At 37.5% G+C, this 25,930-nt stretch overlaps 1 protein-coding gene across 13 annotated transcripts in view; it reads left to right on the top strand.

The window, feature by feature from the left end:
- The window catches only part of TNPO3 (transportin 3), an 82,025-nt gene that overhangs the window by 24,255 nt on the left and 31,840 nt on the right, over positions 1–25,930 (top strand). For 7 of the 13 annotated variants that reach the window (XM_081531276.1, XM_081531267.1, XM_081531275.1 and 4 more), the window contains 7 exons: positions 3,909–4,109; positions 5,084–5,157; positions 6,525–6,681; positions 19,195–19,338; positions 21,941–22,116; positions 22,854–22,992; positions 24,205–24,351. In XM_081531276.1, coding sequence (XP_081387402.1) covers positions 3,987–4,109; positions 5,084–5,157; positions 6,525–6,681; positions 19,195–19,338; positions 21,941–22,116; positions 22,854–22,992; positions 24,205–24,351 — 960 coding nt within the window. In that variant the 5' untranslated portion in view covers positions 3,909–3,986. Of the gene's footprint in view, positions 1–3,908; positions 4,110–5,083; positions 5,158–6,524; positions 6,682–12,423; positions 12,700–19,194; positions 19,339–21,940; positions 22,117–22,853; positions 22,996–24,204; positions 24,352–25,930 lie in introns of those variants that run through there. The other 6 variants (XM_081531272.1, XM_081531266.1, XM_081531270.1 and 3 more) reach the window with 2 other exon arrangements.

Here is a 25,930-nt window from a genome sequence, read left to right as displayed (position 1 = left end):
GCTTCAGATTGTTTAGGAAGCATGTAGTGCATGAAACTAACTCCTATATATTAAAAAGCTTCACTATGCTTTCCAAAAAAAATGTAATTTAAATTTTTACAAGAAAGATTTTATGATAACATCTGCATCTCCATTTTTTAAATGTATACCTTGGAGATAACTTTATATTAGGACTGCAAATTCATATTTATTCTTAAAGACAGTTCCAAAGGACATGTTAAATAATATTCAAACATCATCAATGGTGCTTGAAAAATAAATCTTTGCATCCGTATACCCAAGTTAACAGTTCTGCAGAGGGACATAGCTGTTTTGTTTTGTTTTGTCTTTTGGTTCTGCCCTTTGTTTCTGAGATCTCTGTTTTTAAGGAGATAAGGGTATTTGTCAGAAATACAGATATGATTTATACAGAAATACAGATAAATATTAATGAGAATGATATGATTGATGTTTTTTGCTGGTTTCTGCCATTCAGATTAAAGCACAACATGACACTGCACCATCAATGCACTTTTCCACAAGGGTTCTAACCTGGTGGGTTGACAGATTTCACTAGAGAGAAAGACTTCATACTAGTTTATTATGCGGTACTGAGTTTTGTTCCGTTTTGTTTCTTAAACACAGATATAGGAAAACCACACAAAGCAAATGTATAACTTGTTGAATTAAGGTAGATTTTTTGAGTAACTTTTAATCTTCTTTCTCTCCTTGTTCTGTAGAGGAATCTGGGTCATTTGACCTCTTGAGTTTCCCTACCATCTTGATTTTGTTTATTACGTAGTTAGGATGCAGTTCTACTTTCCTGTGTATTTCCTGCAGATTGCCACCTGGATCCTGAGGCTTAATGAGATGCAGGTTTGTTCCTCTGGCCTTGTGGTGATCTGCTCTTTCAACAGGAAGCACATAATGTCTGATTGTCTGTCTGCATGATCTACTACTGTGAAACAAATTACTCCGAACTCCCAAGACTTTGTGACTTAAAACAGAAACCATTTCATTGTATCTCATACCTTTGTAGGTCATGGGAATGTGAGGAAATTCAAGCAGGGCTCTGAATGATTCTGCTCCATGAGACTCCATTTGGTGGATGGACTCTTCTGCAGGTTTTGAGATGACTTCAGTTAAATGAATGATGCTCTAGTGGCAATGGCTGTAAGACTTGACTTAGTTGGGCTTCATTTGCTTTCCATGTAGTCTTAGGCCTCTTTACATTGTCTCTCTAGCAGAGTAGTCTGAGTTTTCTTAATAGTAAATGTTAAAGAATTTAAGGGCTTCCCTTGTGGCTCAGCTGGTAAAGAATCTGCCTGCAATGCAGGAGACCTGGGTTTGATCCCTGAGTTGGGAAGATACTCTGGAGAAGAGAACGGCTACCCACCCCAGTATTCTGGCCTGGAGAATTCCATGGACTGTATAGTCCATGGGGTTGCAAAGAGCTGGACATGACTGGGTGACTTTCACTTTCACTTCAAAGAATTTAAAACCACCACAGTAACCAATGAATATTTTGGGAAGATAGTTTGTTGCATTTTCTCATTTATCCATGAATCTTGCTTGTAGCAATTATTTCTGAGGTGTTCTAATGGTGGTGATTTTCTATTCCCCTCCTTTCCTTCCACATTTATTAACTAGCACTCTTCTGTTAAAAAAAAAAAAAAAGATATCCTATATCCTGCAAATAACTTCTCATTTATTTAGTTGTTACTCAAATCAGTATGTACTCATGGATTTTGTTTTATTTTTGAATTATAATCCAATACTATCATAATTTGTTACTCCCAGGTTTTGTAGTTTAGGCCATTGAGAGCTTTTTCAGTTGGCACCTATGTCCTTTAGTTTTTAAAATGTTTTTCTGGCCTACTTTCCTTGTAGTGATGCTATTCTGCTCGTTGTCATCCCTGCCCCACCCTCAAACCACCCCCCTCCCCATTGCTGTATATATGGCATTTAAACTCAGTGGTTTCTTTTTTTGTGAAATCAGTTGTTTGTTTGTTTTTTTAACATTTAGAAGGAGGCATAACTAAGGGGGTAGTATTTCCAACTTCATAAAGCTTCCTTTTCTGTTGTTTTCAGATAGTATTTACAGATATGGTGGTTCGATTTCTAAGATTTCCCTGCTTTGTTCCCTTCTCCTTTTTCCCCTTTGTCTCTGTTGTACTTGTTCTGTATAATATTCTTTTCACAGCAGTTTCTCCTCATTTGGGGCCTTGCCCTGACTTCAGTTTCAAGAATTGATAGAGGCTCGACTTCCATCTCCTTAGACCTTACATAGGCCTGTTTTACTCATTTGCTTTTGGATTGGGCAAAAACCTTTTCTGTTGTCAGCTGCAGTCTTCAGATGGTTTCTCTGTGTTTTCTAGTGACTGCCTGTTGACACTTGGTGTTCTCTGCTCTTAGATCCATTAGATACCTCTTGTTTCCCTCTGCTTCTGTTTTTACTAAGGTTGAAACAGGTCTTACAGATGTCACTGGTATGTCTCCATCCACTTATGTTTTGGGTTTCTTGGAGATAACTAGATAATACCTAGTTTTGTTGTAACTGTCTATAGTGCTTTGGTTTTTCTCTTTAATTGCTCTTGTTTTCATGAGGGCACTTATGGTTATTCTAAGGCTTGCTATTGGCTATTTTTTAAAATATCAATTTGAGCAAGATATATTTTGATATATTAGATAATGAATGGCTAAAAACTATGTGTCTTGGAAGATTTTTTGTGACATGGTAGGGATAAAAAGGGCAAAAAAATTAATAAATACATTTTATCAAGAAGGAAGTTAATGTTTCATGCTTGATTTTCATCAACTTATTACTTGATTAAAGTTAAGTTTTATGTCATTAAACATTGTGAGTTTTAGAGTCTCTTTTCAGTTTATTTTGGGAACTTATATAGGCCATTTCTTTGACTTTCCATTTATCTTTGGGAAGATCTTGAAGAATCATTGTGTATAACTTGTGAAGTGCAGTCTTCATAAGAAATTAAGTAGATAAATCTAAGTGATCTCTCTCTACAGTTGTCTCTGTTACTGAACTGAGATTAAAAAAATTTTTCAGTCTGTTATTAGCAGCCCATTTTAGCCTACTCCCATGAAGAGGAGTTTGGTATCATTTATCAGTTGTTAATTAGTTGCCTACTTTATACTGAATGAGTTTGTTCCCAGAGTATCTTTCAAAATAAACTTTTTTAAGTCTTACAAGCTTTTATAACTAAAGAGACCAAATTTACAGAGACCAAATTCTGTGCTTTCGTTCTATTTGTTATTTCCGTAGATGCTCCTGTGAAAATGATTTTAGTAGCATATATAGCACTTTGGCAGATATAAAAACATTAGAAAATTAAGTATGTGAGATAGTTTTTCTGCTGTTTTAGTCAGCAACTAAAGATTGAAATGTTTTAGTCAGCAACTAAAGATAAAGGCCTATTTAAATATGAAATACCAATATATTCTCCTATTTATAGATATATTAATATAGCTTCCAAATACAATTCTCAGAGTGAACAAAAGCTTACTTATTTTAAATGAGTAAGAGAAGAAATATCCAACTTATAGATTAGCATTGGGAGCTATACAATGACATTTTAGTTTTATTAGAAACTTTGAGACATTTTTCTTTACACTCTCCCCCCTACGCAATTAATAATTCTAATCAACAAGGCTTTGATCTCTTTATTCAATTGATAACTTTCATGCCTTCCTAGAATCAGAAGATTTTAGGTAGTACTTTTGTTGAGCTCGGCCTATAAAAATATACAGTAGTTTGAAGTTTTGACTGAATTAGTTAGTAATTTATCTTTCAGATTTTTTTCTTTCATTATACTTTGGTCTAAATAAGTTTGTATGTGTATTGAGGTTGCGTGGCATTAAGGTTGTTTAGAAAAGTAGTTTCTATGACTTTTTTTTTTTGTCGCTTTTAGGTTCACGCATGGGAGATTTCAGACCAGTTGTTACAGATCCGGCAAGATGTAGAATCATGCTATTTTGCTGCACAGACCATGAAAATGAAGATTCAGACCTCATTTTATGAGCTCCCCACAGACTCTCATGCCTCTTTACGGGACTCATTACTAACTCATATCCAGAACTTGAAAGACTTGTCACCTGTTATTGTAACGCAGGTAAATCCTATGCTTCTCAGTAGGAAAATTTGTAAGGCCATTTGGATTTATCAAGTTAATTTTGATTAATATTGCTAGGCCATGAGAAGTGATGTTAACTTTTTAAAGACTCATTGCTGTATTCTTACAAGTGAATAGAACATGAAAAATTTAAATCTTTGTATTAATCTTAGAATTCATTTGATATCAGACTAACTTAAATAACAAAATTGAAGGAGGCGTTTAGGTTTTCACAGTCACGTTATGTGGGTGTGTGTGCGCGCATACACACACTCTTGTTAATTTGTAGATGATAAAGTACTGTCCTGGGTCAGAGGTCTACATAGTTGCCTTTTTAAAAAATCCTTTCTGGACTGATTAGCTATTAAAAAGTCTCATGAATGAAATGGTAAACTGGAGCATCTGGCCTTTCCACCTTAGATAGGGAAATACGTTACAAAGGAAAAGTGGACAACACTTCAGTGAATACATACTCATTGTGTTCTCTGCCTGGCATAGAAGTGCTCTTGAAGAGAAGAAGGCTTTTGCATAAGACTTCAAGATAAGACATGAAAAGAGAAGGGATATAGCACTCTATTACTAAGTGAGTCAAAGGGCTGACTGTCAGTAGCTTTGGGTTTTGGACAAAGTATATTTTATAAGTCCGTGAAGTTCTATGGTATTGCCAAATAAAAGTAAGTATTGATATAATCTGAGGAAAATCTACAGTCTGTTCTTTCTGACTTCTTTTTTGTTATGTTTTAATTTGGTTTTTCATTTTTAAAGGTTAAATTTTAAATCCCAGCAATTTGTAGTTAGCCCAGAAGAATTTACGTGATATATAGTTGTGGGGGTGAGAAGAAGAGTGATATCGCAGTCTAAGTTGTCATATTGTTTGGAAGAAATGTAGTTTCTTTGCTTTCCAGTTAATATTGTTGGTAACTCTATTTCTGTTCATCTATCTATTCATTTATTTACTCTTTCTTTTTACTCAGCTGGCTTTAGCAATAGCAGACCTTGCCCTGCAGATGCCTTCCTGGAAGGGATGTGTACAGACATTGGTGGAAAAGTAAGTAGCTCATTTTGACTATATGCTGGCGTTTGGAATTACCATTAACCTACACAGAGAAATTTGTTAGCAAAAGCTGTACATTCAGATTATTCCCCCCAACTTTCCAGTATTCTTGCCAGGATAATCCCCTGAACAAAGGAACTGGCGGGCTACAGTCTGTGGGGTTGCAAAAAGTCAGACATGACTAAAGCGACTGAGCATGCCCAAACTTTTGGCATAGAATTATTTATTATTAACCTTTGTTAGAGTATAAGAAAATCATTTAAAATTTAAATACTAGATAAGTATGTCATGTGGGACATTAAAGACTCATATAGTTTACACACACATGCACACACACAAACATACACACACTCTTCTTGAATTAACTACAACAAAACCTTTCATTGTCTTGTGGATCACTCCCACTAACCGTCATATCAATGGTTTTTATATAAAAATATAGTTGGAATGTTTATTCTTACTAATTGGGATTCATTTCATGTCTATAAAAAGGACAGTATTATTTTTAGATATATGGAGCTTGCTGCTTTGAATAAAGCATTTCCTCATGATCTTGGCAAGATAATCTTGATACTTGCTTGCATTTTGGCATTTGGTTAGGAAATTATTTTTAAACAAAGTGGGTGTCCTTTTTACTACCAACTATAGTGTGTCATTAAAACCTTTATGTAGATAGTTTATTTTTTGTTTTAAGAAACTTTTTATTGATAATATTATGCATGCTCCTTGAAAAAATTCTAGCAATATGGAAGCTTTCAAAGTAAAAAGCGAATACTTTTAGCTCTTCCTATTCCTATATTTTATGAGTAACCACTATTAGTGATTGATTGTATAGCCCTCTAGACTTCCCTTTAAGCATTTTAAAATAAAGAAGTGCATATGTATTAATATGCATAAACATGTATTTTCTTCAGTTATATGTAATGTTTCATATACTTTTTTCACTTAATTGTGGACATCTTATGTTATGACATAGATACTCATCATAATGTCTATATATTCTTCATTGTATGATAGCTGTAACCTTTTTTATCCTAATTATGAAGGACCTTTATATTTTCTCAGTATTTTTGGTATTATTAAAAAAAAATACTTGTGCATATACATCTCCATGTGTGTGTGAAATTTTTCTGAAAGATAAATTTCTGAAAGTGGAATTGCTCAGTCATAGATTATTATGCAAGTTGAAAGTCTGATTTCTAGATGTCTTTCCAAGAGAGTGTATCAGGTTTTTCTCCCCTTTAACTATAGTGAGAATTCTACTTTGTTGTCATGGGTTATTCTGATGGCTGTTTTTATCTTATGTGATTGTGTAGTTTGGGGCTCTAAATAACTTATAGCTCTCCTCTTTTCTTACCTAGATATAGCAATGATGTAACTTCTCTGCCTTTTCTGCTGGAGATCCTTACAGTGTTACCGGAAGAAGTACATAGTCGTTCCTTACGAATTGGAGCTAATCGGCGTACAGAAATTATAGAAGATTTGGCCTTCTATTCTAGTACAGTAGTATCTCTGTTGGTATGTTTGAAATACTGAGTTGTTGCCCATGTGCAAAAAGCTTTGGTGGTTATTTTGTAATTCAGTAGCACTATTGTAAAATAGCTTTCTTAGCAAAATTTGGCAATGATAATACTATGGCGTTTATATAACACTTTACAGTTAGAAAGTACTTTCAGAAACTATACTTTTTGAGCTTCTAAGTAATGCTGTCAGGGTGGTATTATCTCCATTTTATGAATGAGAAACAGGTTTTAGAATTACACAACTGCTAATTCAGAATTTGAACTCAGGTCTTCTGATTACATATCCCTTGTTCTCCTCCTTCCTGCTACCAGCTGTAGGCTCTTGAGTAAGGACTGTGTTCCAGGAAGTGCATATAAATTTACTTAAGGAAAGGATCCTCTCTAAGGGATAAATTGAGAGTTTTTGATAGGGTGGTGGTACAGGACTTTACTTGCCCTTTGAACAATATCACAATTATAGAGTATACTGTTCTTTAATAAAAAAGAGTTAAGTGTGCTTGCATCCTTTTTGATTAGGTGGAAATTGTAATGTCCTCGGCCAGGGTAGGTAAATTTATGGTCCATGGGCTATTTGTAGATGAAGTTTTACTGGGACAGAGTCATGCCCATTCAGTTACATGTTGTCTGTGGCCATAATTTTGGACTAACAGAGCAGAATTGAGTAGTTTTCACAGAGACCACATGGTCTGCAAAGGCTAAGATATTTACTATCTGACCCTTCTATGGAAAAATTTTGCTGATTCTTGAACTAATAAACGGTATTAAATTGATTATTTAGCCCATATACCATTTTTAGGTCTTGTGTCCAGTTCAGTTTTTTCGACAGTGTGGTTGTAGTAGCTTATTTTCCAGGAATGTATTTCAGTACTTCAGCATCATAGAACTTTTCATTTGAAAAACAAAGTTTTGTTTAAAATTGTGTTCATTAGAAGTTCATTGGAAAATTACTTTTTTAAGTTAAATGTGTTTCTCCATTAACCATTTATTTTAAAGAAATGGTGTAATAGAAAATTAGAAAATCTAGATAATCAAGTTACATTCAAACCATCTATCACGCTGTTAATCCTTTATTTTTATTTTTTTTTAAATAAATTTATTTATTTTCGTTGGGGGCTAATTACTTTACAATATTGTAGTAGTTTTTGCTATACATTGACATGAATCAACCATGGGTTTACATGTGTTCCCCTTCCTGGACCCCCCACCCACCTCCCTCTCCATCCCATCCCTCTGGGTCATCCCATTGCCCCGGCCCTGAGCGTTTGTCTCATGCATCGAACATGGAATGGTGTTCTGTTTCACATATGATAATATACATGTTTCAATGCTATTCTCCCAGAACGTCCCACCCTCACCTTCTCCCTCAGAGTCTATGTTAATCCTTTAGTATGTATCCTCTGTGAACGTGTATACAAATTTTGAAAATCCAAATGAGAATATGCTTTACCCAGCCTTCTGGAGCCTGCTTTTCCAGTCCTCCAGCTTCATCTTTCCATTTCAGTAAATTTTTTATCATCTAATAAATACCTAGACCATATTCACATTTCCTGAGTTGGTCCTAACATTGTAGCATTTTTTCATATCAATAACTAGTCTAGAATCATGCCTTGTATTGAGATGTTATGATCACAGTCCCTCTTCTTCCTTTTTTAAAAATGACACTGATTTGTTGAGACTGGACTAGTTGTTTTATAAAGCATCTTTTTACCTCCTGGATTGTCTTTGTTGCCTTGTCTTTGTATCATTTAGTTTGTTTTTCTGTTCTCTTTGGCTTCCCTGGTGGCTCAGATGGTAAAGCGTCTGTCTGCAATGTGGGAGACATGGGTTCGATCCCTGGGTTGGGAAGATCCCCTGGAGAAGGAAATGGCAACCCACTCCAGTACTCCTGCCTGGAAAATTCCACGGATGGAGGAACCTGGTAGGCTACAGTCCATGGGATCGCAGAGTCGGACACTACTGAGCAACTTCACTCTGTTCTCTATAATTCCTCTAATTGGAAGTTACATCTAAAGCAGCCCTACTCAGTAGGAATTCTTCAAGAGAATTAAGCCTTAAATGCCCTAAGGCATCTATAGTTTCTCCTATATACCATTCATAGGATGATTGAGAAATTAGACACTCAAATCATTTTCTGCAGGACTTAATCCTTACCCAGGAACCTGGTAAGAAAGACTGAAAGACTTTGATGGGTTAGTTTTAAAAGGTTAAATATTTTTAGCTAGGAAACAACTTAGATATTTCATGCAGCAATTTATCAGAAGATATATTTTGGACTTCTCTGGTGGCTCAGATCTCTTCAAGAAAATTAGAGATACCAAAGGAATATTTCATGCAAAGATAGGCTCGATAAAGGACAGAAATGGTATGGACCTAACAGAAGCAGAAGATATTAAGAAGAGGTGGCAAGAATACACAGAAGAACTGTACAAAAAAGATCTTCACGACCCAGATAATCACGATGGTGTGATCACTCACCTACAGCCAGACATCCTGGAATGTGAAGTCAAGTGGGCCTTAGAAAGCGTCACTACAAACAAAGCTAGTGGAGGTGATGGAATTCCAGTTGAGCTATTTCAAATCCTCAAAGGTGATGCTGTGAAAGTGCTGCACTCGATATGCCAGCAAATTTGGAAAACTCAGCAGTGGCCACAGGACTGGAAAAGATCAGTTTTCGTTCCAATCCCAAAGAAAGGCAATGCCAAAGCATGCTCAAACTACCGCACAATTGCACTCATCTCACACGCTAGTAAAGTAATGCTCAAAATTCTCCAAGCCAGGCTTCAGCAATACGTGAACCGTGAACTTCCAGATGTTCAAGCTGGTTTTAGAAAAGGCAGAGGAACCAGAGATCAAATTGCCAATATCCGCTGGATCATTGAAAAAGCGAGAGAGTTCCAGAAAAACATCTATTTCTGCTTTATTGACTCTGCCAAAGCCTTTGACCGTGTGGAACACAGTAAACTGTGGAAAATTCTGAAAGAGATGGGAATACCAGACCATCTGACCTGTCTCTTGAGAAACCTGTATGCAGGTCAGGAAGCAACAGTTAGAACTGGACATGGAACAACAGACTGGTTCCAAATAGGAAAAGGAGTACATCAAGGCTATATACTGTCATCCTGCTTATTTAACTTATATGCAGAGTACATCATGAGAAACGCTGGGCTGGAAGAAACACAAGCTGGAATCAAGATTGCCAGGAGAAATATCAATAACCTCAGATATGCAGATGACACCACCCTTATGGCAGAGAGTGAAGAAGAACTAAAGAGCCTCTTGATGAAGGTGAAAGAGGAGAGTGAAAGGGTTGGCTTAAAGCTCAACGTTCAGAAAACTAAGATCATGGCATCTGGTCCCATCACTCCATGGGAAATAGATGGGGAAACAGTGAAAACAGTGTCAGACTTTATTTTTTTGGGCTCCAGAATCACTGCTGATGGTGACTGCAGCCATGAAATTAAAAGACGCTTACTCCTTGGAAGGAAGGTTATGGCCAACCTAGATGGCATATTTAAAAACAGAGACATTACTTTGCCAACAAAAGTCCGTCTAGTCAAGGCTATGGTTTTTCCAGTGGTCATGTATGGATGTGAGAGTTGGACAGTGAAGAAAGCTGAGCGCTGCAGAATTGATGCTTTTGAACTGTGGTGTTGGAGAAGACTCTTGAGAGTCCCTTGGACTGCAAGGAGACCCAATCAATCCATCCTAAAAGAGATCAATCCTGGGTGTTCATTGGAAGGTCTGATGTTGAAGCCGAAACTCCAATACTTTGGCCACCTCATGGGAAGGGTTGACTCATTGGAAAAGACCCTAATGCTGGGTAGGATTGGGGGCGGGAGGAGAAGGGGACGACAGAGGATGAGATGGTTGGATGGCATCACTGACTCGATGAACATGGGTTTGGGTAGACTCCGGGAGTTGGTGATGGACAGAGAGGCCTGGCGTGCTGCAATTCACGAGGTCGGAAAGAGTCGGACACGACTGAGTGACTGAACTGAACTGGTGGCTCAGACAGTAAAAGCATGTGCCTACAATACGGGAGACCCAGGTTCGATCCCTGGGTCAGGAAGATCCCCTGGAGAAGGAAATGGCAACCCACTCCAGTACTCTTGCCTGAAAAATCCCATGGACAGGAGCCTGGTAGGCTACAGTCCATGGGGTCTCAAAGAATCGGACACGACTGAGCGACTTCACTTTCCTTCTTTCTGTTAGTGATACTAGGATTGACTAGATTAGAATGATGACAGTTTGATTCTTCCATTTATAAAGTTTGTTTTTCCCTTACAATATAATGCAGTTTGTATGAATGTTAAATTCTAAGTTTATAATCCTTGCTTTTATAATTTCATCGTGGTTTGCAAGATAAAGTTTTGCTAATTCTTTCTACATGTATATTAGCATTCTTCTGAGTTCCCACTAGACAAGCAGGATGAATCTTTAATTTTTAATTATTCTGTTTTATATATAAGGATTTTGTTTTAAAATGACTTAAATGTTACTTTTTTCCCTTGACTTTCTCTTTATGGTGTATTATGGGCCCATGGGTTTCATTGATTCAGGGTCGTTGCTTAAGTTATTCTTTTGATGCTTTAAATGTTACGACTTTGGCCACTGGAGCACATTTTATTTCCTCACAGAAAAAGATAACTAGTATTCATCTAGTTACTGCTTTGCCCCAGATCTAGAACCCTTGGTTCCTTTTAGTATCAGTTTGGGTCCAGTCAGGAGAGAGAAACCACCTATTAATTTATTGGGACTGTTCAATATAAAGAATGTTTAACTACAATAGGCATCTGTAGTAACGAGGGATTGTCTAGTAAGAGGTAAAGAGAGCTGTAAAGAATATAGAAATAAAACAGATAGAAGGAGCAGTCATTAAGGTCAAGGCTAATAAGATGGAGTTTCTAGGGAAGGAAGAGTTCACCCCTCTCCCAGGACTGAGATTCAAACCCTGTTGGTGATGGTTTGGTCATGGTAAAGAAGTCACTGTGGTTCTGCATGCCACTGAAAATCTCTCCTCTCAAACCTGCTAGAAATCTGCTTTCTAGGAAGGCCAAGAAAGTTGTTAGGGAAGGTATCTCACCAGAGGCCCTCTGCAACAAAATCAGCTGGGTGTGGGAATGCCAGAGGCAGCTACTGGCTACTGTGCACTGTAGGCACTGGAGAAGCTAAGTGCACTGAATCTGTTGCTAAAGAAGAATGTATATTCCTTAGGAGCCAGGAGCAGTTTGCTGAAAAACTTGGTGAGGATGAGAGTTGGTGCTGGAGAAAGTGCTGGCCAATGCACTGCAAGAGCTGGACACCAGTGAAGCTATGAGTCTGGGACTGAAGAAGCTGCATGTTCTTTAGAAGGCTGCTTAGTGAGCACACTAGAATCAGGAAGCAACACCCTTTTCCTTCTGCACTTTCTCTCTGGTGACCTTCTGACAAAAAGTTAGTGCCAGCTGGCACAGGACAAAAATATTTAAAGGGCTCAGATCCATTTTCACAGAGTAGTCTAAAAGGGTGAATTTGGAGCTGAGAGGCAATAGCTCTGCAGCTGGCCACAGTCTTGCCTTTTAACTTAGCTTCCATAGGTACTCTTTTACACATATTTAAACACCAGTGTAGTGGTGTAACAAGCAGATAGAAAATATTGAGCTACTACAGTCCTCACTTATATTGATTACAAGGCTATAATTGGTATATATGGCTCTTTTCTTCCACAACTCATTTCATGTTTTCTCTGCTGCTATAGGTTGAATATTTGTGTGTGCCCCTGCCTCGAAATTCATATGTTGAAAACGAATCCCCAAGGTGATGGTATTGGAGATGTGGCCTTTCGGAGGTGATTAGGTCATGACAGTGGAGCCCTCATGAATGGGATTAGTGCCCATATAAAAGAGACCCCAGACAGCTCCCTTCCCGTTTATGCCATATGAAGACACAGTAAAAAGACAATTGGTAATGAAACAAGGAGCAGGTCCTCAGCAGAGACTGGTACCTTGATCTTGGACTTCCAGTCTCCAGAACTGTAAGAAAGATTTCTATTGTTTATAAGCCACCTTTCTGTATTATTCTGTTAATAGCAACCTGAATGGACTAAGACACCTGCCCTGACAAGAAACTTAGCTGCTCGGGATTCTTTACTCTGTGAAGTTACCCAAGACTTCAGTCCCCAAAAGTCTGAGCCCTCAATCATCCTGCCTTGTGGATTGTTGTTTCTGTAGTTTTCCATTAACCTTTTGGGCATGGAAGTAACAAAGAGACTCCCTAGAAAATCCTCTGGGTTCCAGACCTAGAACTCCTTGCTTTGATTATATAGAAGCAATACAATGTTTCACTGGTAATTGTGATTCATCACTCTATTCTGTAAAGTAACTCCTTTTCCTGTTGGTTCAGTGGCATAAGAAGCTCCTGTTGTCCAGGTGGTAGTCTTATGTTCCAATTCACTGGAATTATTTTTGAATTTCCTGGTGGAAGCGCCTTCTTTGGGACCCAGATCTCCAAACTAATAGAGCTCAGAGTTGCCCATTACTGTACTTCTTTTACTCTGATATGAGTTTCTTGATTCGATACGATACCATGAGGTTAGATGTGGTATTCTTTGAGTCTATGAATGATAGTGCTGATAGAAGCATTACAAGCAGGGAAGACAGTTCTGTGTCCAGAATTTGGGTCTATTCCTATGAGGACAAATCTCTGCTTCCTCCATGACAGAAGCCAATATAATCAGTGAACCTGGTCCCCGTGGGAATTGGTGCCACTGGGGACTCTGTTCATCTGTGCTGTTGACAGACACTCATCAGTAGTGTTTACCTGTTAAGCCTTGGTAAAGTGGAAATCCATGTTAATACATGTTTAGCCTCCATCTGTACTACTGTGACCACTTTGTTTATGAGCCTACTGAGCAAGCACTGAGTGGGTAGGGAAAGAGGCTGACATTGTTAGTTTGTCATTTTGTCTATCTGTCATTGGGAAATTCCATTAAAGCGATGCTCTGGTGGGTATTCACATAGGGCAGAAATCTGTGCCCATTTATGTGTCATTCATATACCTCTTTTTCAGACTTGGCTTGTCACCAGTCTTGCAATCTTGTTTCTACCAAATCCCTGATCATCCATCCAAATGACTGACAAGAGTCCATGAATTAAGTGGTGATCCGAATTTCTGGTCATCTCACTGCAGACATAGTGGACAGCTATACGTACTGCTTGAAGTTATGGCCACTAGGAGGGTTTTCCTTCAGCACTGGCCTTCACTATGGCCCCAGAGTGGGCCTGTAATGCTGTAGCTGTCTGCCTTCAGGTGGTACCAGCATATTATGCAGATCAATCTGTAATCCAGGCTTGAATGTTTTCTTCTTCAGTTATCCAGTTGTAAGGAACATCCCAGGAGGCCACAGGCATGGACTAAAGGGGATGAATCAATGTAAGAAAAAGTGGTGTCAGACAATCTGAGCCACCTATACTCATGTAACATTTTTGTTGCTTCCAAATCTTCCTATACTCAACCTCTTTATATCATTTCATCTGATGACAGGTCTCTGTTATGCATGCCCAATCTTAAGGCTAGGTAGTTCAGACAATACTTAGTTCATGGTAGGAAGCTCAGGCCACATGATCACCTGCTATCCTATGGATAGGCCTGCCCAGGTCTTATAGCAAGCCAGAAGCTGATTTTCAAAAGACAAATAGTTACCTGCAGAAGAGTGCATAGATTAGTTCCAAAATTCTAGATGTTTGCACTGTGATGTTCCTATTGGTACTTCCCAGAGACTCCATACACTCATTGAACGAAGACTCTCAAGGAACTATACGTGTGTCAATGTTTGGCTCAATCTAGTGTTCTATTCCAGCCTTCCTCAGTCTAACACCTTTCTGTGTGTTTTCTAGGTTTCTTCAGACACATATAAGCAAAGTTTCACAGTTCTTTTGGTGTATAAGTTATTTCCTCCTGTTCCCGTAGAACATTCTGAGATTTGACCCTAGTTTATGAGTGTTATTGAGGATGTTTGTGGAAGGTGTTGAAGAGATTGGGCATCTTTTTTTAAGGCCTCTGTCTCAGATGGGGTTATTACAGGGCTTTCAAGCTGAGGAAGGCTAGTCTCAGACACTGGAAGTCAGAGGCTACTTCTATTGGTAAAGGAGACTCAAAGTGACTTGGATTACCCATTTCATTAGGGTCCAATCGGATGTCCCCATTCCAAACTTCAGAAATCCACTGTTTACCAGTCAATTTCAGAACTTTCACATGAGAAACTTGGTAGGACTGTAAATTCAACTGTTATTTGTAATTCAGCAAGCCACACAATTAAATTTTGTGTATGAGTTTGAGCAATATTATAAGAGCTTCATTTAGAGCTGTCGTGGAAGTTTGCTAGTTCTCAGACTGTGACCTGAGCTGGGTTAACAGACCCAAGCTTGTAATTTTGTAAGCACTCAAATGACTAAAAAAAAATTCAGCAGCCGCTATAGTCCTTATAGTCATTATTACTGCCGTGGTGATCAAGTGCATTTAGCTACTTGGGACTTGATTTAGCACTTCGTAATTGACAACAGGTGATCATGATATCATCATGATATCTGAAAAATACTGATATATCCTTGTGGGACTTAATAAGGTCTATAAGTCTCTCATGTCTTTTGTCATGTTTTAGAACTTAGAGAATGAAATTAGTCCACAGTTACCAAGAAAAATATGTACTTGGCAGTGATAGCAGATACTAAAGACTTCTTAAAACTTTTTTCATTGAGTTCCCCCATGTTCTCTTTAATGTTTTTAGTCCATCTTTTTATTTTGTCAGTATTACACTTTGTGGTCCATTCAAATGGGCTTATTCCTAAACATTGTATTGAACTTTAAAATTTTTTAAAACATTATTATTCTTGCTCTTGAACTGGGCCTGGACTCTAATATTTTTCTCCCTTCATTTATTCTCCATTTTGTTAATTCAAGATCAATTATTATTTGTTCTTATTCAGTCACTAAGTCCTGTCCGACTCTTTGCGAACCCATGTACTAGAGCACACCAGGCTCCTCTGTCCTCCCCTCTTTCCTGGAGTTTGCTCAAATTCATATCCATCGACTCAGTGATGCTGTCTAACCATCTCATCCTCTGCTGCCCGTTTCTCTTTTAGCCTTCAGTCTTTCCCAGCATCAGGGTGTTTTCCAGTGAGTCAGCTCTTCATATCAGGTGGCCAAAGTGTTGGAGCTTCAGCTTCAGCTTCAGTTCTTCCAGTGAAGATTCAGGGTTGATTTCCTTTAAGATTGACTGGTTTGATCTTCTTGCAGTCCAAGGGGCGCTCCAGAATCTCTTCCAGGACAATTCGAAAGCATCAATTTTTTGACACTCAGCCTTCTTTATGATCCAACTCTCACATCCATACATGACTACTGGAAAAGCCATAGCTTTGACTGTACATGGACCTTTGTTGGCAAAGTGATGTCTCTGCTTTTTTAATACACTGTCTAGGTTTGTCATAGCTTTCCTTCCAAGGAGCAGTTTAGTTCAGTCGCTCAGTCATGTCCGACTCTTTGCAACCCCATGAATTGCAGCACGCCAGGCTTTTCTGTCCATCACCAACTCCCGGAGTCTACCCAAACCCATGTCCATCGAGTCAGTGATGCCATCCAACCATCTCATCCTCTGTTGTCCCCTTCTCCTCCTGCCCCAATCCTAGCCAGCATTAGGGTCTTTTCCAATGAGTCAACTCTTCGCATGAGGTGGCCAAAGTATTGGAGTAAGAATTGGTGGTAGTCACCATCTGCAGTGATTTTGGAGCCCAAGAAAATAAAATCTGTCACTGCTTCCACTTTATCCCCTTAGGTTTGCCATCAAGTGATGGGACCAGATGCCATGATCTTAGTGTTTTGAATGTTGAGTTTCAAGCCAGCCTTTTCACTCTCCTGTTTCACCCTCTCTTTAGTTCCTCTTCACTTTCCGCCATTAGGGTGGTATCATCTGCATATCTGGGGTTGTGGATATTTCTCCTGGCAATCTTGATTCCAGCTTGTGACTCATCCAGCCCAGCATTTCAAATGATGTACTCTGCATATAAGTTAAATAAGCAGCGTGACAATATATAGCCTTGCCATACTCCTTTCCCAATTTTGAACCAGTCAGTTGTTCAGTGTCCAGTTGTAACTGTTGCTTCTTGACCCACATACCGGTTTTTCAAGGAGACAGGTAATGTAGTGGAACTCCCATCTCTTTCAGTTTTCCACAGTTCGTTGTGATCCACAGAGTCAAAGGTTTTAGTGTAGTCCCTAAAGCAGAAATAGATGTTTTTCTGGAACTCCCTTGCTTTCTCCATGATCCAGTGCATGTTGGCAGTTTGATTTACCTTTTCTAAACCCAGCTTATACATCTGGAAGTTCTTGGTTCCTGTACTGCTGAAGCCTGGCTTGAAAGATTTTGAGCATAACCTTGCTAGCGTGTGAAATGAGTGCAATTGTACAATAGTTTGAACATTTTTTGGCATTGCCCTTTGGGATTGGAATGAAAACTGACCACCTCCAGTTCTGTGGCTACTGCTGAGTTTTCCAAATTTGCTGACATTTTGAGTACAACACTTTTAACAGGATCATCTTTCAGGATTTTTAATAGCTCAGCTAGAATTCCATCACCTCCACTAGGTTTGTTTGTTGTAATCCTTCCTAAGGCCCACTTGACTTCACATTCTAGGATATCTGGCTCTAGGTGAGTGACCACACTATCATGGGTATCTGAGTCATTAAGTCCTTTTTTGTATAGTTCTTCTGTGTATTCTTGCCATGAATACACATGAAATGTTTCCTTGATGTCTCTAATTCTCTTGAAGAAATCTCTAGTCTTTTCCATTCTATTGTTTTCTTCTATTTCTTTGCATCGTTCATTTAAGAAGGCCTTCTTGTCTCCCCTTGCTGTTCTCTGGAACGCTGCATTCAGTTGGGTATATCTTTCCCTTTCTCTCTTGCCTTTGGCTTCTCTTCTTCCTCAGCTATTTGTAGAGCCTCCTCTCACAACCGCTTTGCCTTCTTGCATTTCTTTGGGGTGGTTTTGGTCACTGCCTCCTGTACAATGTTATGAACCTCCATCCATAGTTCTTCAAGCACTCTGTCTACCAGATCTAATCCCTTGAATCTATTCATCACCTCCACTGTATAATCATAAGGGGATTTGATTTAGGTCATACCTGAATGGCCTAGTGGTTTTCTCTACTTACTTCAGTTTAAGCCTAAATTTTTTAATAAGGAGCTCATGATCTCAACCACAGTCAGCTTTTTAGGTATTGTTTTTACTGACTGTATAGAATGTCTCCATCTTTGACTGCAAAGAACATAATCAATCTGATTTCAGTATTGACCATCTGGTAATGTCCATGTGTAGAATCATCTCTTGGGTTGTTGGAAAAAGGTGTTCTGTAACCAGCATATTCTCTTGATAAAACTCTTGTTAGCCTTTGTTCTGTTTCATTTTGTACTCCAAGGCGAAACTTGCCCATTACTCTGGGTATCTCTTGACTTCTTCCTTTTGCATTGCAATCCTCTACGATGAAAAGGACATCTGTGTGTGTGTGTGTGCGCGTGCGTGCGTGCTAGGAGATGTTGTAGGTCTTCAACGAATCGGTTAACTTCTTCAGCATTAATGGTTGGGGCATAGACTTGGATTACTGTGATGTTGAATGATTTGCCTTGGAAACAAACTGAGATCATTCTATTGTTTTTAAGATTGCACCCAGGTACTGCATTTTGGACTCTTTGTTGACTGTGAGGATTACTCTGTTTCTTCTAACGGATTCTTGTCCACAGTAATAGATATGATGGTCATCTGAATTAAATTCTCTCATATGAGTCCCTTTTAGTTCACTGATTTCTAAGATGTCGATGTTCAATCTTGCCATCTCCTGCTTGACTGTGTCCAGCTTATCTTGATTCATGGACCTAACATTCTAGGTTCCTGTGCAATATTGTTCTTTATAGCATCAAACTTTACTTTCCTCACCAGACACATCTACAACTGAGTGTTTGCTTTGGCCCAGCCAGTTCAGTCTTCCTGGAGCTATTAGTAGTTGTCCATCCATCTTGAGTGGTGCTGTATGGCACGGCTTATAATTTCATTGAGTTATGCAAACCCCTTCGCCACGACAAGGCTGTGAAACGTGAAGGGGCTGAGATGATGAGTGCTAAAGACAATTCTCATGATAAGATTATATTAATGCAGAAGTGGAATCTAAGAAATATAGTTGTTTCTGAAACACATGTATCTTTGAACCAGTCTCTACCTCTGTGTAGCTCAGCTTCTCAGGTTAGAAGGTGGAAATAATAAAGATAATAATAGTATATACATATGTGTACAATTTTAGTGGGGATTAAATTAATTAAGAGCAGTGAGACATTGGCATGTAAAAAGCACTTTTAACTGTTGGCTGTTATTGCTATCTTTCTCAGTATCATATCTATAAAGTGATTGTAAAAATATTTCAGTTTTTAACAGTTTTAAATATAAAAATTGGTATTATTTTTGTAATTTTTTTCTTCTTTTCAGATGACTTGTGTAGAAAAAGCAGGAACAGATGAGAAAATGCTTATGAAGGTCTTTCGCTGTTTGGGAAGTTGGTTTAACTTAGGAGTTTTGGACAGTAACTTTATGGCTAACAATAAGTTACTAGCACTCCTTTTTGAGGTTTTGGTAAGTAATGGCTTCATTTATGAAATGGCTTTTGTTTATTTCTGGCACATAGTCACTTACAGTAACTGCCCTTATGGGATAAGAGTGTTTTCAGATTTTTGCAGTGTGAGTAAGAAGTGTATGGTAAGAAAGCACTGTCCCTTCCTTGTTGCCAAATATCAAATTAAGATATTATTTTTAATGCTCAGAATAGAATGTAGTTAGGTTTAAGAGAAAAGCAGTCTTATATGTAGATCATTCATTTACATATTAAAATTCAAGTAATAAGTACCATTGACATCTTTTTCATTATTTTTAAAGTATTAAGTTGTGTGTTTCTAATAATGACCATTGGGTGGTTGAGACAATTACAGATCAGAATATTATCTTTGTAGTTGAGATAGTTAAACATTCAGGTATGTATAAGATGAATTTTGGGTTTTTGAGGTTAAAAGTAGTGTCTTTTTATATACTGGTACATTTCTTTCTTAAACTTTAAAAGTAATAATGCCTAGTAGTACATTCCTCTGTCTTGGTTGATGGGAGTGCTAAGACTAGTTTTTAGAACAAGAAGCAGCAGTATCTCAAGCACAAATGTTAAACAGGTCTTTGGAGGTGGGTGTCACTTTGTCTCTTTCTCCCTGATGGTTTCCCTTCCATGAACACATATTAGGGTGGAATCTCTGTATTTCCATATTGGGTGTATGCTGGTACATTATTTAGAAGATGGTAGCATGATATTAATTGATATCATTGTGGATTTAAGAAAGAAAAGGAAAATGGATTCTTCAAGGAGACATTTTTGGTATTATATATAATGTTTTTAGTGTATTTTTGCTGTCATTCTTGCATCAGAAGCTAAAATTTAGGAAAATTAAGATGCTAGTAATTGTTTTGCTAATCATCATCTTTGTCTCCATGTCTGTTGATGCCATACCTCAATGATGGTAATTCTGATTTTCATCTCACCAGGTTGTGTGAAAGAGTAGTCAGTATTAAAAAATTCAGGTCCCACTTTAAAAAAAAAAGTATATAAATATCATAACATATGAATGGAGGACAGTCTAAAATACACTTCAAACTTCAGTGATGACTCTTGGGAACTGAGATTGGGGTAAAGAACAAACTAAGTAATGTGCCAGATATATTGCTGTTATTTTCTCTGTTGATCCAGTGTCATGACCAGTCCTCTGTTACTTAAGAGTATTTCTAGAGTCAGAGTCAAATATATTCTCATTCTTATACTCTTTCAGTGGTTTGCAATCATACCACATAAAACTAAATAGTTTAGTTTCCTTTATGCTAGGGCTTCCCTAGTGGTTCAGTTGTAAAGAATCTGCTTGCAGTGCAGGAGACATGGGTTTGATCCCTGGGTCGGGAAGGTTTCCTGGAGAAGGAAATGGCAGCTCACTGCAGTATTGTTAGCTGAGAAGTCCCATGGACAGAGGACCCTGGCAGGCTACAGTCCATGGGGTCGCTAAAAGGGTTGGACACGACTTAGCAACTAAACAAACGTTTAGGCCAGGACCTTATTATATAGCTTTTTCCCTTATAGTTCTTTTTTAAAAATATATATTTTAAAAATAATACTTGATATATACAAAAGAGTAAATTTGAACATTTATTTAACTTTTGAAACATTGTAGTACAACGAATAGTTTTGAGTTCACCACCAAAGAATAACCTAATGAATACTTTGTGTCTTTGTGCTTTTCATACCCTGCTTTTATAGCTTTTTACCCCCTTTGAGATTCTAAATGTCCTTGTTTTTTATTATTCACAGAAGACCAATATGCCTTCACTAAATTTATCCAGCCTCTGGACTGTTTAATAGAAACCATAGAGGCCTCCCTCCTTGAACCTTCTAATATGCTCTAGTTTGTATCAGTTGCTCCCAGTTGTCATCCTGGGACTTCTCGTTACTCTGCTTATGGATTGGATTAACTTTTTTTTTGACCCATCTCAAATACTTTCCTCAGAAGGATATGTGGGAAATAAATACTGAGTTTTTGCATGCATTCTTGAGAAATATTTTTGTTTCATTCTTAATTAATGATTTAGCTTAGATATAGAGTTCCAAATTCAATATTCTTTTTCTTCAACATTTCCAAGGCCTTGTTTCCCTATATACTGTCAGGCATCATTGCTAATGAGAAGGTGAATAACTTGATTTTTGCTCCTTTCTAAGTTACCTTCTCTTTTCCCCGGAAGCTTTCAGAACCTCTGTTTTACCTTAGTATTCTGAAATATCACAGTAATGTGTTAGGTTTGAGTCCTTGATACTTGTTGAGCCTTTTCATTTTAAATAGTACTTGAATATCAGAAAAAAGATGGAGATTTCCATGGCAAATAGGGCAGGGAGCACAAGACATTCCAGGAGGGACTAGTAAATGGGAGAAAACATGAATTTTAGAAGTCATGTGACCATGATTGAGGTACCAAAAGGCAGATTTGCTTGGCAAATAGGAAGAAATAGGAAGATTGATGGATGTTGTCTCGTTGAAGGCCATGAATATTAGGCTGTTATGCATATATAAAGTACATGTTCAGAAACAGGCTTTAATTGCTATCCTATTAGATTACAGCTTAATTATCTTACTTCCCTTTTCCTGCTACCTCCCAGCAACAGGATAAGACCTCATCGAACCTACACGAAGCTGCTTCAGACTGCGTGTGTTCAGCTCTCTATGCCATTGAGAATGTGGAAACCAACTTGGCATTAGCCATGCAACTTTTTCAAGGAGTCCTAACATTGGAGACAGCCTATCATATGGCTGTGGCACGTGAAGATTTAGATAAGTGAGTAATTATTAAGGGCAGTAGACCATACGGCCTGGGATTCTTTTAAGTCACCTTCTATTCATCCATATTTTTCCACTGAAGCCCTGTCTCTAGCTCCAGTTATTCTTTAGAGTTTACAGCTAAAAAACATACCAGATCTTAACTGTACCTTCAAGTTTTAACATCCAAAATTTTTCTCCAAATGATGGAAGGAAATGAGAATGAGATTGAAGAGACTTAAAGAGTCTTCTTCATCTCCAAATCTCTAAGACATGCTGCCACTTAAGTTTGCTAGATTTTAAATAAAAACCTCCATTCTTCATGACCCTGTGTAAATATATACATTGCATCCTCAAGATGCTCTGCTATTCACCTCTGAACCAGGAGTGGCAAATCAAATACAGAGGGAGATGTCGTGATCATGCAGAATAGTAAGTTTTAGCACTTACAGAGGATAAGGCTCTAAGAATTAGGGATGATATTTGAAGTATCAAATGTGATTTAATGGGAATTTTCTTCAGATGTTTTAATAATTGAGAATTTGAACTGACTTACTTACATTTGTTTATATGTTTAAAAGTATATGATTTAAGGAAAGATGTTTGTTAAGGAGATAGTGATACACCATAGCAAATAATCACTACATGTCTCTTAGGCCGAGGATTGTTTCTTTATTTGATTAACTGTGTCTGTGAGTATGTGCACATAATATACAGATATCTGACTTGGTGTTCTTATTCCTCTTTCCTTTACAGAGTTCTGAATTACTGCCGTATTTTCACTGAACTTTGTGAAACTTTTCTTGAAAAAATTGTTTGTACGCCAGGCCAAGGCCTTGGGGACTTACGAACTCTGGAACTGCTTCTTATCTGTGCAGGGCACCCTCAATATGAGGTAGTGTTTACACCATGCTAATGCCATTCTTTTTCAAGTTGTATATTGTATATTGTCTACATTCTATTATATCCTATCCAGCTTTTTACTTGTGGGAAATTATAGTTTCATTTTTTAATTAATGTCATGAAGAGTTTACTCTGCTGTGAATTTTTTTTTTTTTAATTATATTTCAGCTTATGCTTCGATTCTTTTCTGTTTTCCTACTTGTTTTTAGCTGGGCTGACTGGTACAGGAGCATGAAGGAACCTGTTAGAAAGAAAGCTTATTACTTTTCCACTGAGGCCCCCTGTCTAGCTTCAGTTGTTATGTAGAGCTTTATAGCTTAAGAAATATACCAGATATTAACTGTACCTCCAAGTTTTAACATCCAAAATTTTTCTCCAAATTATGGATGGAAATGAGAATGAGATTCAAAGGACTTAAAGAGTCTTCTTCATCCCCAAATCTCTAAGACATGCTGCCACTTTTAAGTTTACTAGTTTAAGAGGAAAAAAAAAAACCTGTTTATTCAAAAGGCTTTATCTCCTCTTAATAATACAAGAAGTGAGAAGAACTCCCAAGATCGGTTAGCTCTATTTAAATGGCTTCATTTTGGATCTTTGATGGGAAAAGGATGGTAGGGCCTCTCTCAGGGAGGGGCCCAGTAGTTCTTGTGAGTCTTAATGTTTTTTCTGTGATCACATAGAAGATAATATGTGTTTGCTTAACATACTTTCATGACAATATCTAGATTTTGTTAAAACTCAAAACAGTTTTGGGCAGAAGTATTGTTCTACTTAATAATTATCTCCCCTTTAAAATAGTGCCACATATAAGATAAGCTGTGGTTTGTACAGGTATTTGTAGGTTTATCTGCTGAGAAGTGTTTAATCTCAAAAATAAAGAAATAATTTCAGAATCTAGGGGAAAAGACTAAATTTTAAAGAGATTTCTGTATCTGTTGCTCTAAATTTAGAATCCAGTGTACTGCTGGAGAAGTTATCCCAGGCCTAGACAGAGAATGTAAAGCTAGTCGTCTTAAATGTTGAGTGTTGGGTCTAACATGGAAAGATAATTTGGGAAGATAGTAATCTGCTAGAGAAAAGGTGCCCTGCTAAACTGGTTCCACTCATACTAGTTTAAAGTGTTTCTTTCCTATTAGCTCTAGTAATAATAAAACTGCCTTCTTTTCTGGTCCAAAGAAACCATGTTTTCTCTTTCTTTTGATAGGTAGTAGAAATTTCCTTTAATTTTTGGTACCGATTAGGGGAGCATTTGTACAAAACAAATGATGAAGTTATTCATGGCATCTTCAAAGCTTACATTCAAAGGCTGCTTCATGCCTTGGCTCGCCACTGCCAGCTGGAACCAGATCATGTAAGTTTTCTTCTCTATTTAATCATGTCTTGATTTCCTCTTCTTTTCAGTGCTAACTTGGAAAGGAACTGAAAAGATAGAGAATAAAACTAATGGAATCTGCAGGTTTTCTGTCACTCTAGCTTACACTGAAGAAGTCAACGCCAGTTTAATGAAGAGTGCTATGCCTGTGTAGAAAGAAATCAGTCCTGCTGAGTCAGTAGTTCTTCGGGGAATTCACCTTAAATAATTCTGCTGAAGAAAAAAATTGTTATGTACAAGGCATTATCTATAAACCTAAAATATGGTAAATCCATGTACAAGAGTATAGAAGAGGAAATTCCTTGGGGGGCCAGGGGTTAGGACTTGGTGCTTTCACTGCTGTGGGGCCCAAGTTCAATCCCTGGTCAGGGAGCTAAGATCCTGTAAGCTGTGCGGTGCACCCTTCCCACAAAACTGTATTATAGAAGAGTTACATAAATTATTATGTAGCAACTTGATGGATCATAATGCAGCAGTTAAAAATAATAACTTGAGGGACTTCCCTGGTAGCCCAGTGGTTAAGACTTCGCACTTCCAGTGCAGGGGGTGCGGGTTGGAGAGCTAAGATCTCATGTGCCATGCAGCCAAAAAAGTAAATAAAAATAAATAAAACCAAAAGAAACTATAGAAAAAGTAATGCGTTTTAAAAATAATAACTTGAGATAGCAATAGTTGGTATGCTAAATGAAAAAATGAGAATGTAAAATTTTATGCTGTATATTTTTAATAGTATAAAATATGTGGTTGGATTAAAACTAAACACAAAAATGAAATATTTGTGTGAGGACATGGAAAATAACATGACTCTCCCCTGAACACATATGTGCAAATTTTTCTTTATATTACTTATGCTGATTTTATAATTTAAAATGTAGAAATAACCTATTTGCTTAGAAGAAAATATACAAGAAATACTATAAAATAGTTAATTGGAAAATGCTTCAACCACATTCTTTGCTTAGTTATTTCAAATTTTATAGTGTTTATTTTATCACTTTGGTTGGGCGGTTTAATATCTCTGTCCTTCAGCCTATAAATTGGAGTGGATTTTTTTTTTTCCTATTACTATTAAACCTGGCATGAAAACTGCCTGTCTCTTTATTTTAATGTTAATGTTGTCATCTGAGTTATGGTATTTTGTATTTCCACAGAACTTTAGTGATGATTTAGTTCAGTGGTTTTCACTACTTTTTTTTTTTTTAACTGAGGAATCCTGTCCTTAGCTCCATAGTGCTTGGAAGCATGATAAATAAATAAAAACAGGGCTACTCTAGTTTAAATGGCTGTGTTTGCTTGATGCCTTTCTTCTCTTTGCTAGTTCTGTGGTACCATTTCCCTTGTAGGTAATTCCATACGTTTGTAGGTGTGCCAGGCTTCATAATTCATTATCTCATCCGAGTCAACCATTATTTCCTCCTCATTCTTTGATTTTAATTTTTTTCATCTTAAAGCAAGAATGTTGAATTAGATCAGCAATTCTCAGTATTACTAAGGGCTTTTTCCCAGAAACTCATGGTCCAAGATTCTTATACATACCATAACTATCTCACAATTAGTA

The sequence above is a fragment of the Giraffa tippelskirchi genome, chromosome 10 (genome assembly GCF_054371585.1).
Source record: "Giraffa tippelskirchi isolate mGirTip1 chromosome 10, T2T-mGirTip1v1.2.pri, whole genome shotgun sequence".
Taxonomy (NCBI): Eukaryota; Metazoa; Chordata; class Mammalia; order Artiodactyla; family Giraffidae; genus Giraffa; species Giraffa tippelskirchi.
Note: the sequence above shows the minus strand (reverse complement) of the source record. Positions and strands in the feature narration are given on the sequence as shown.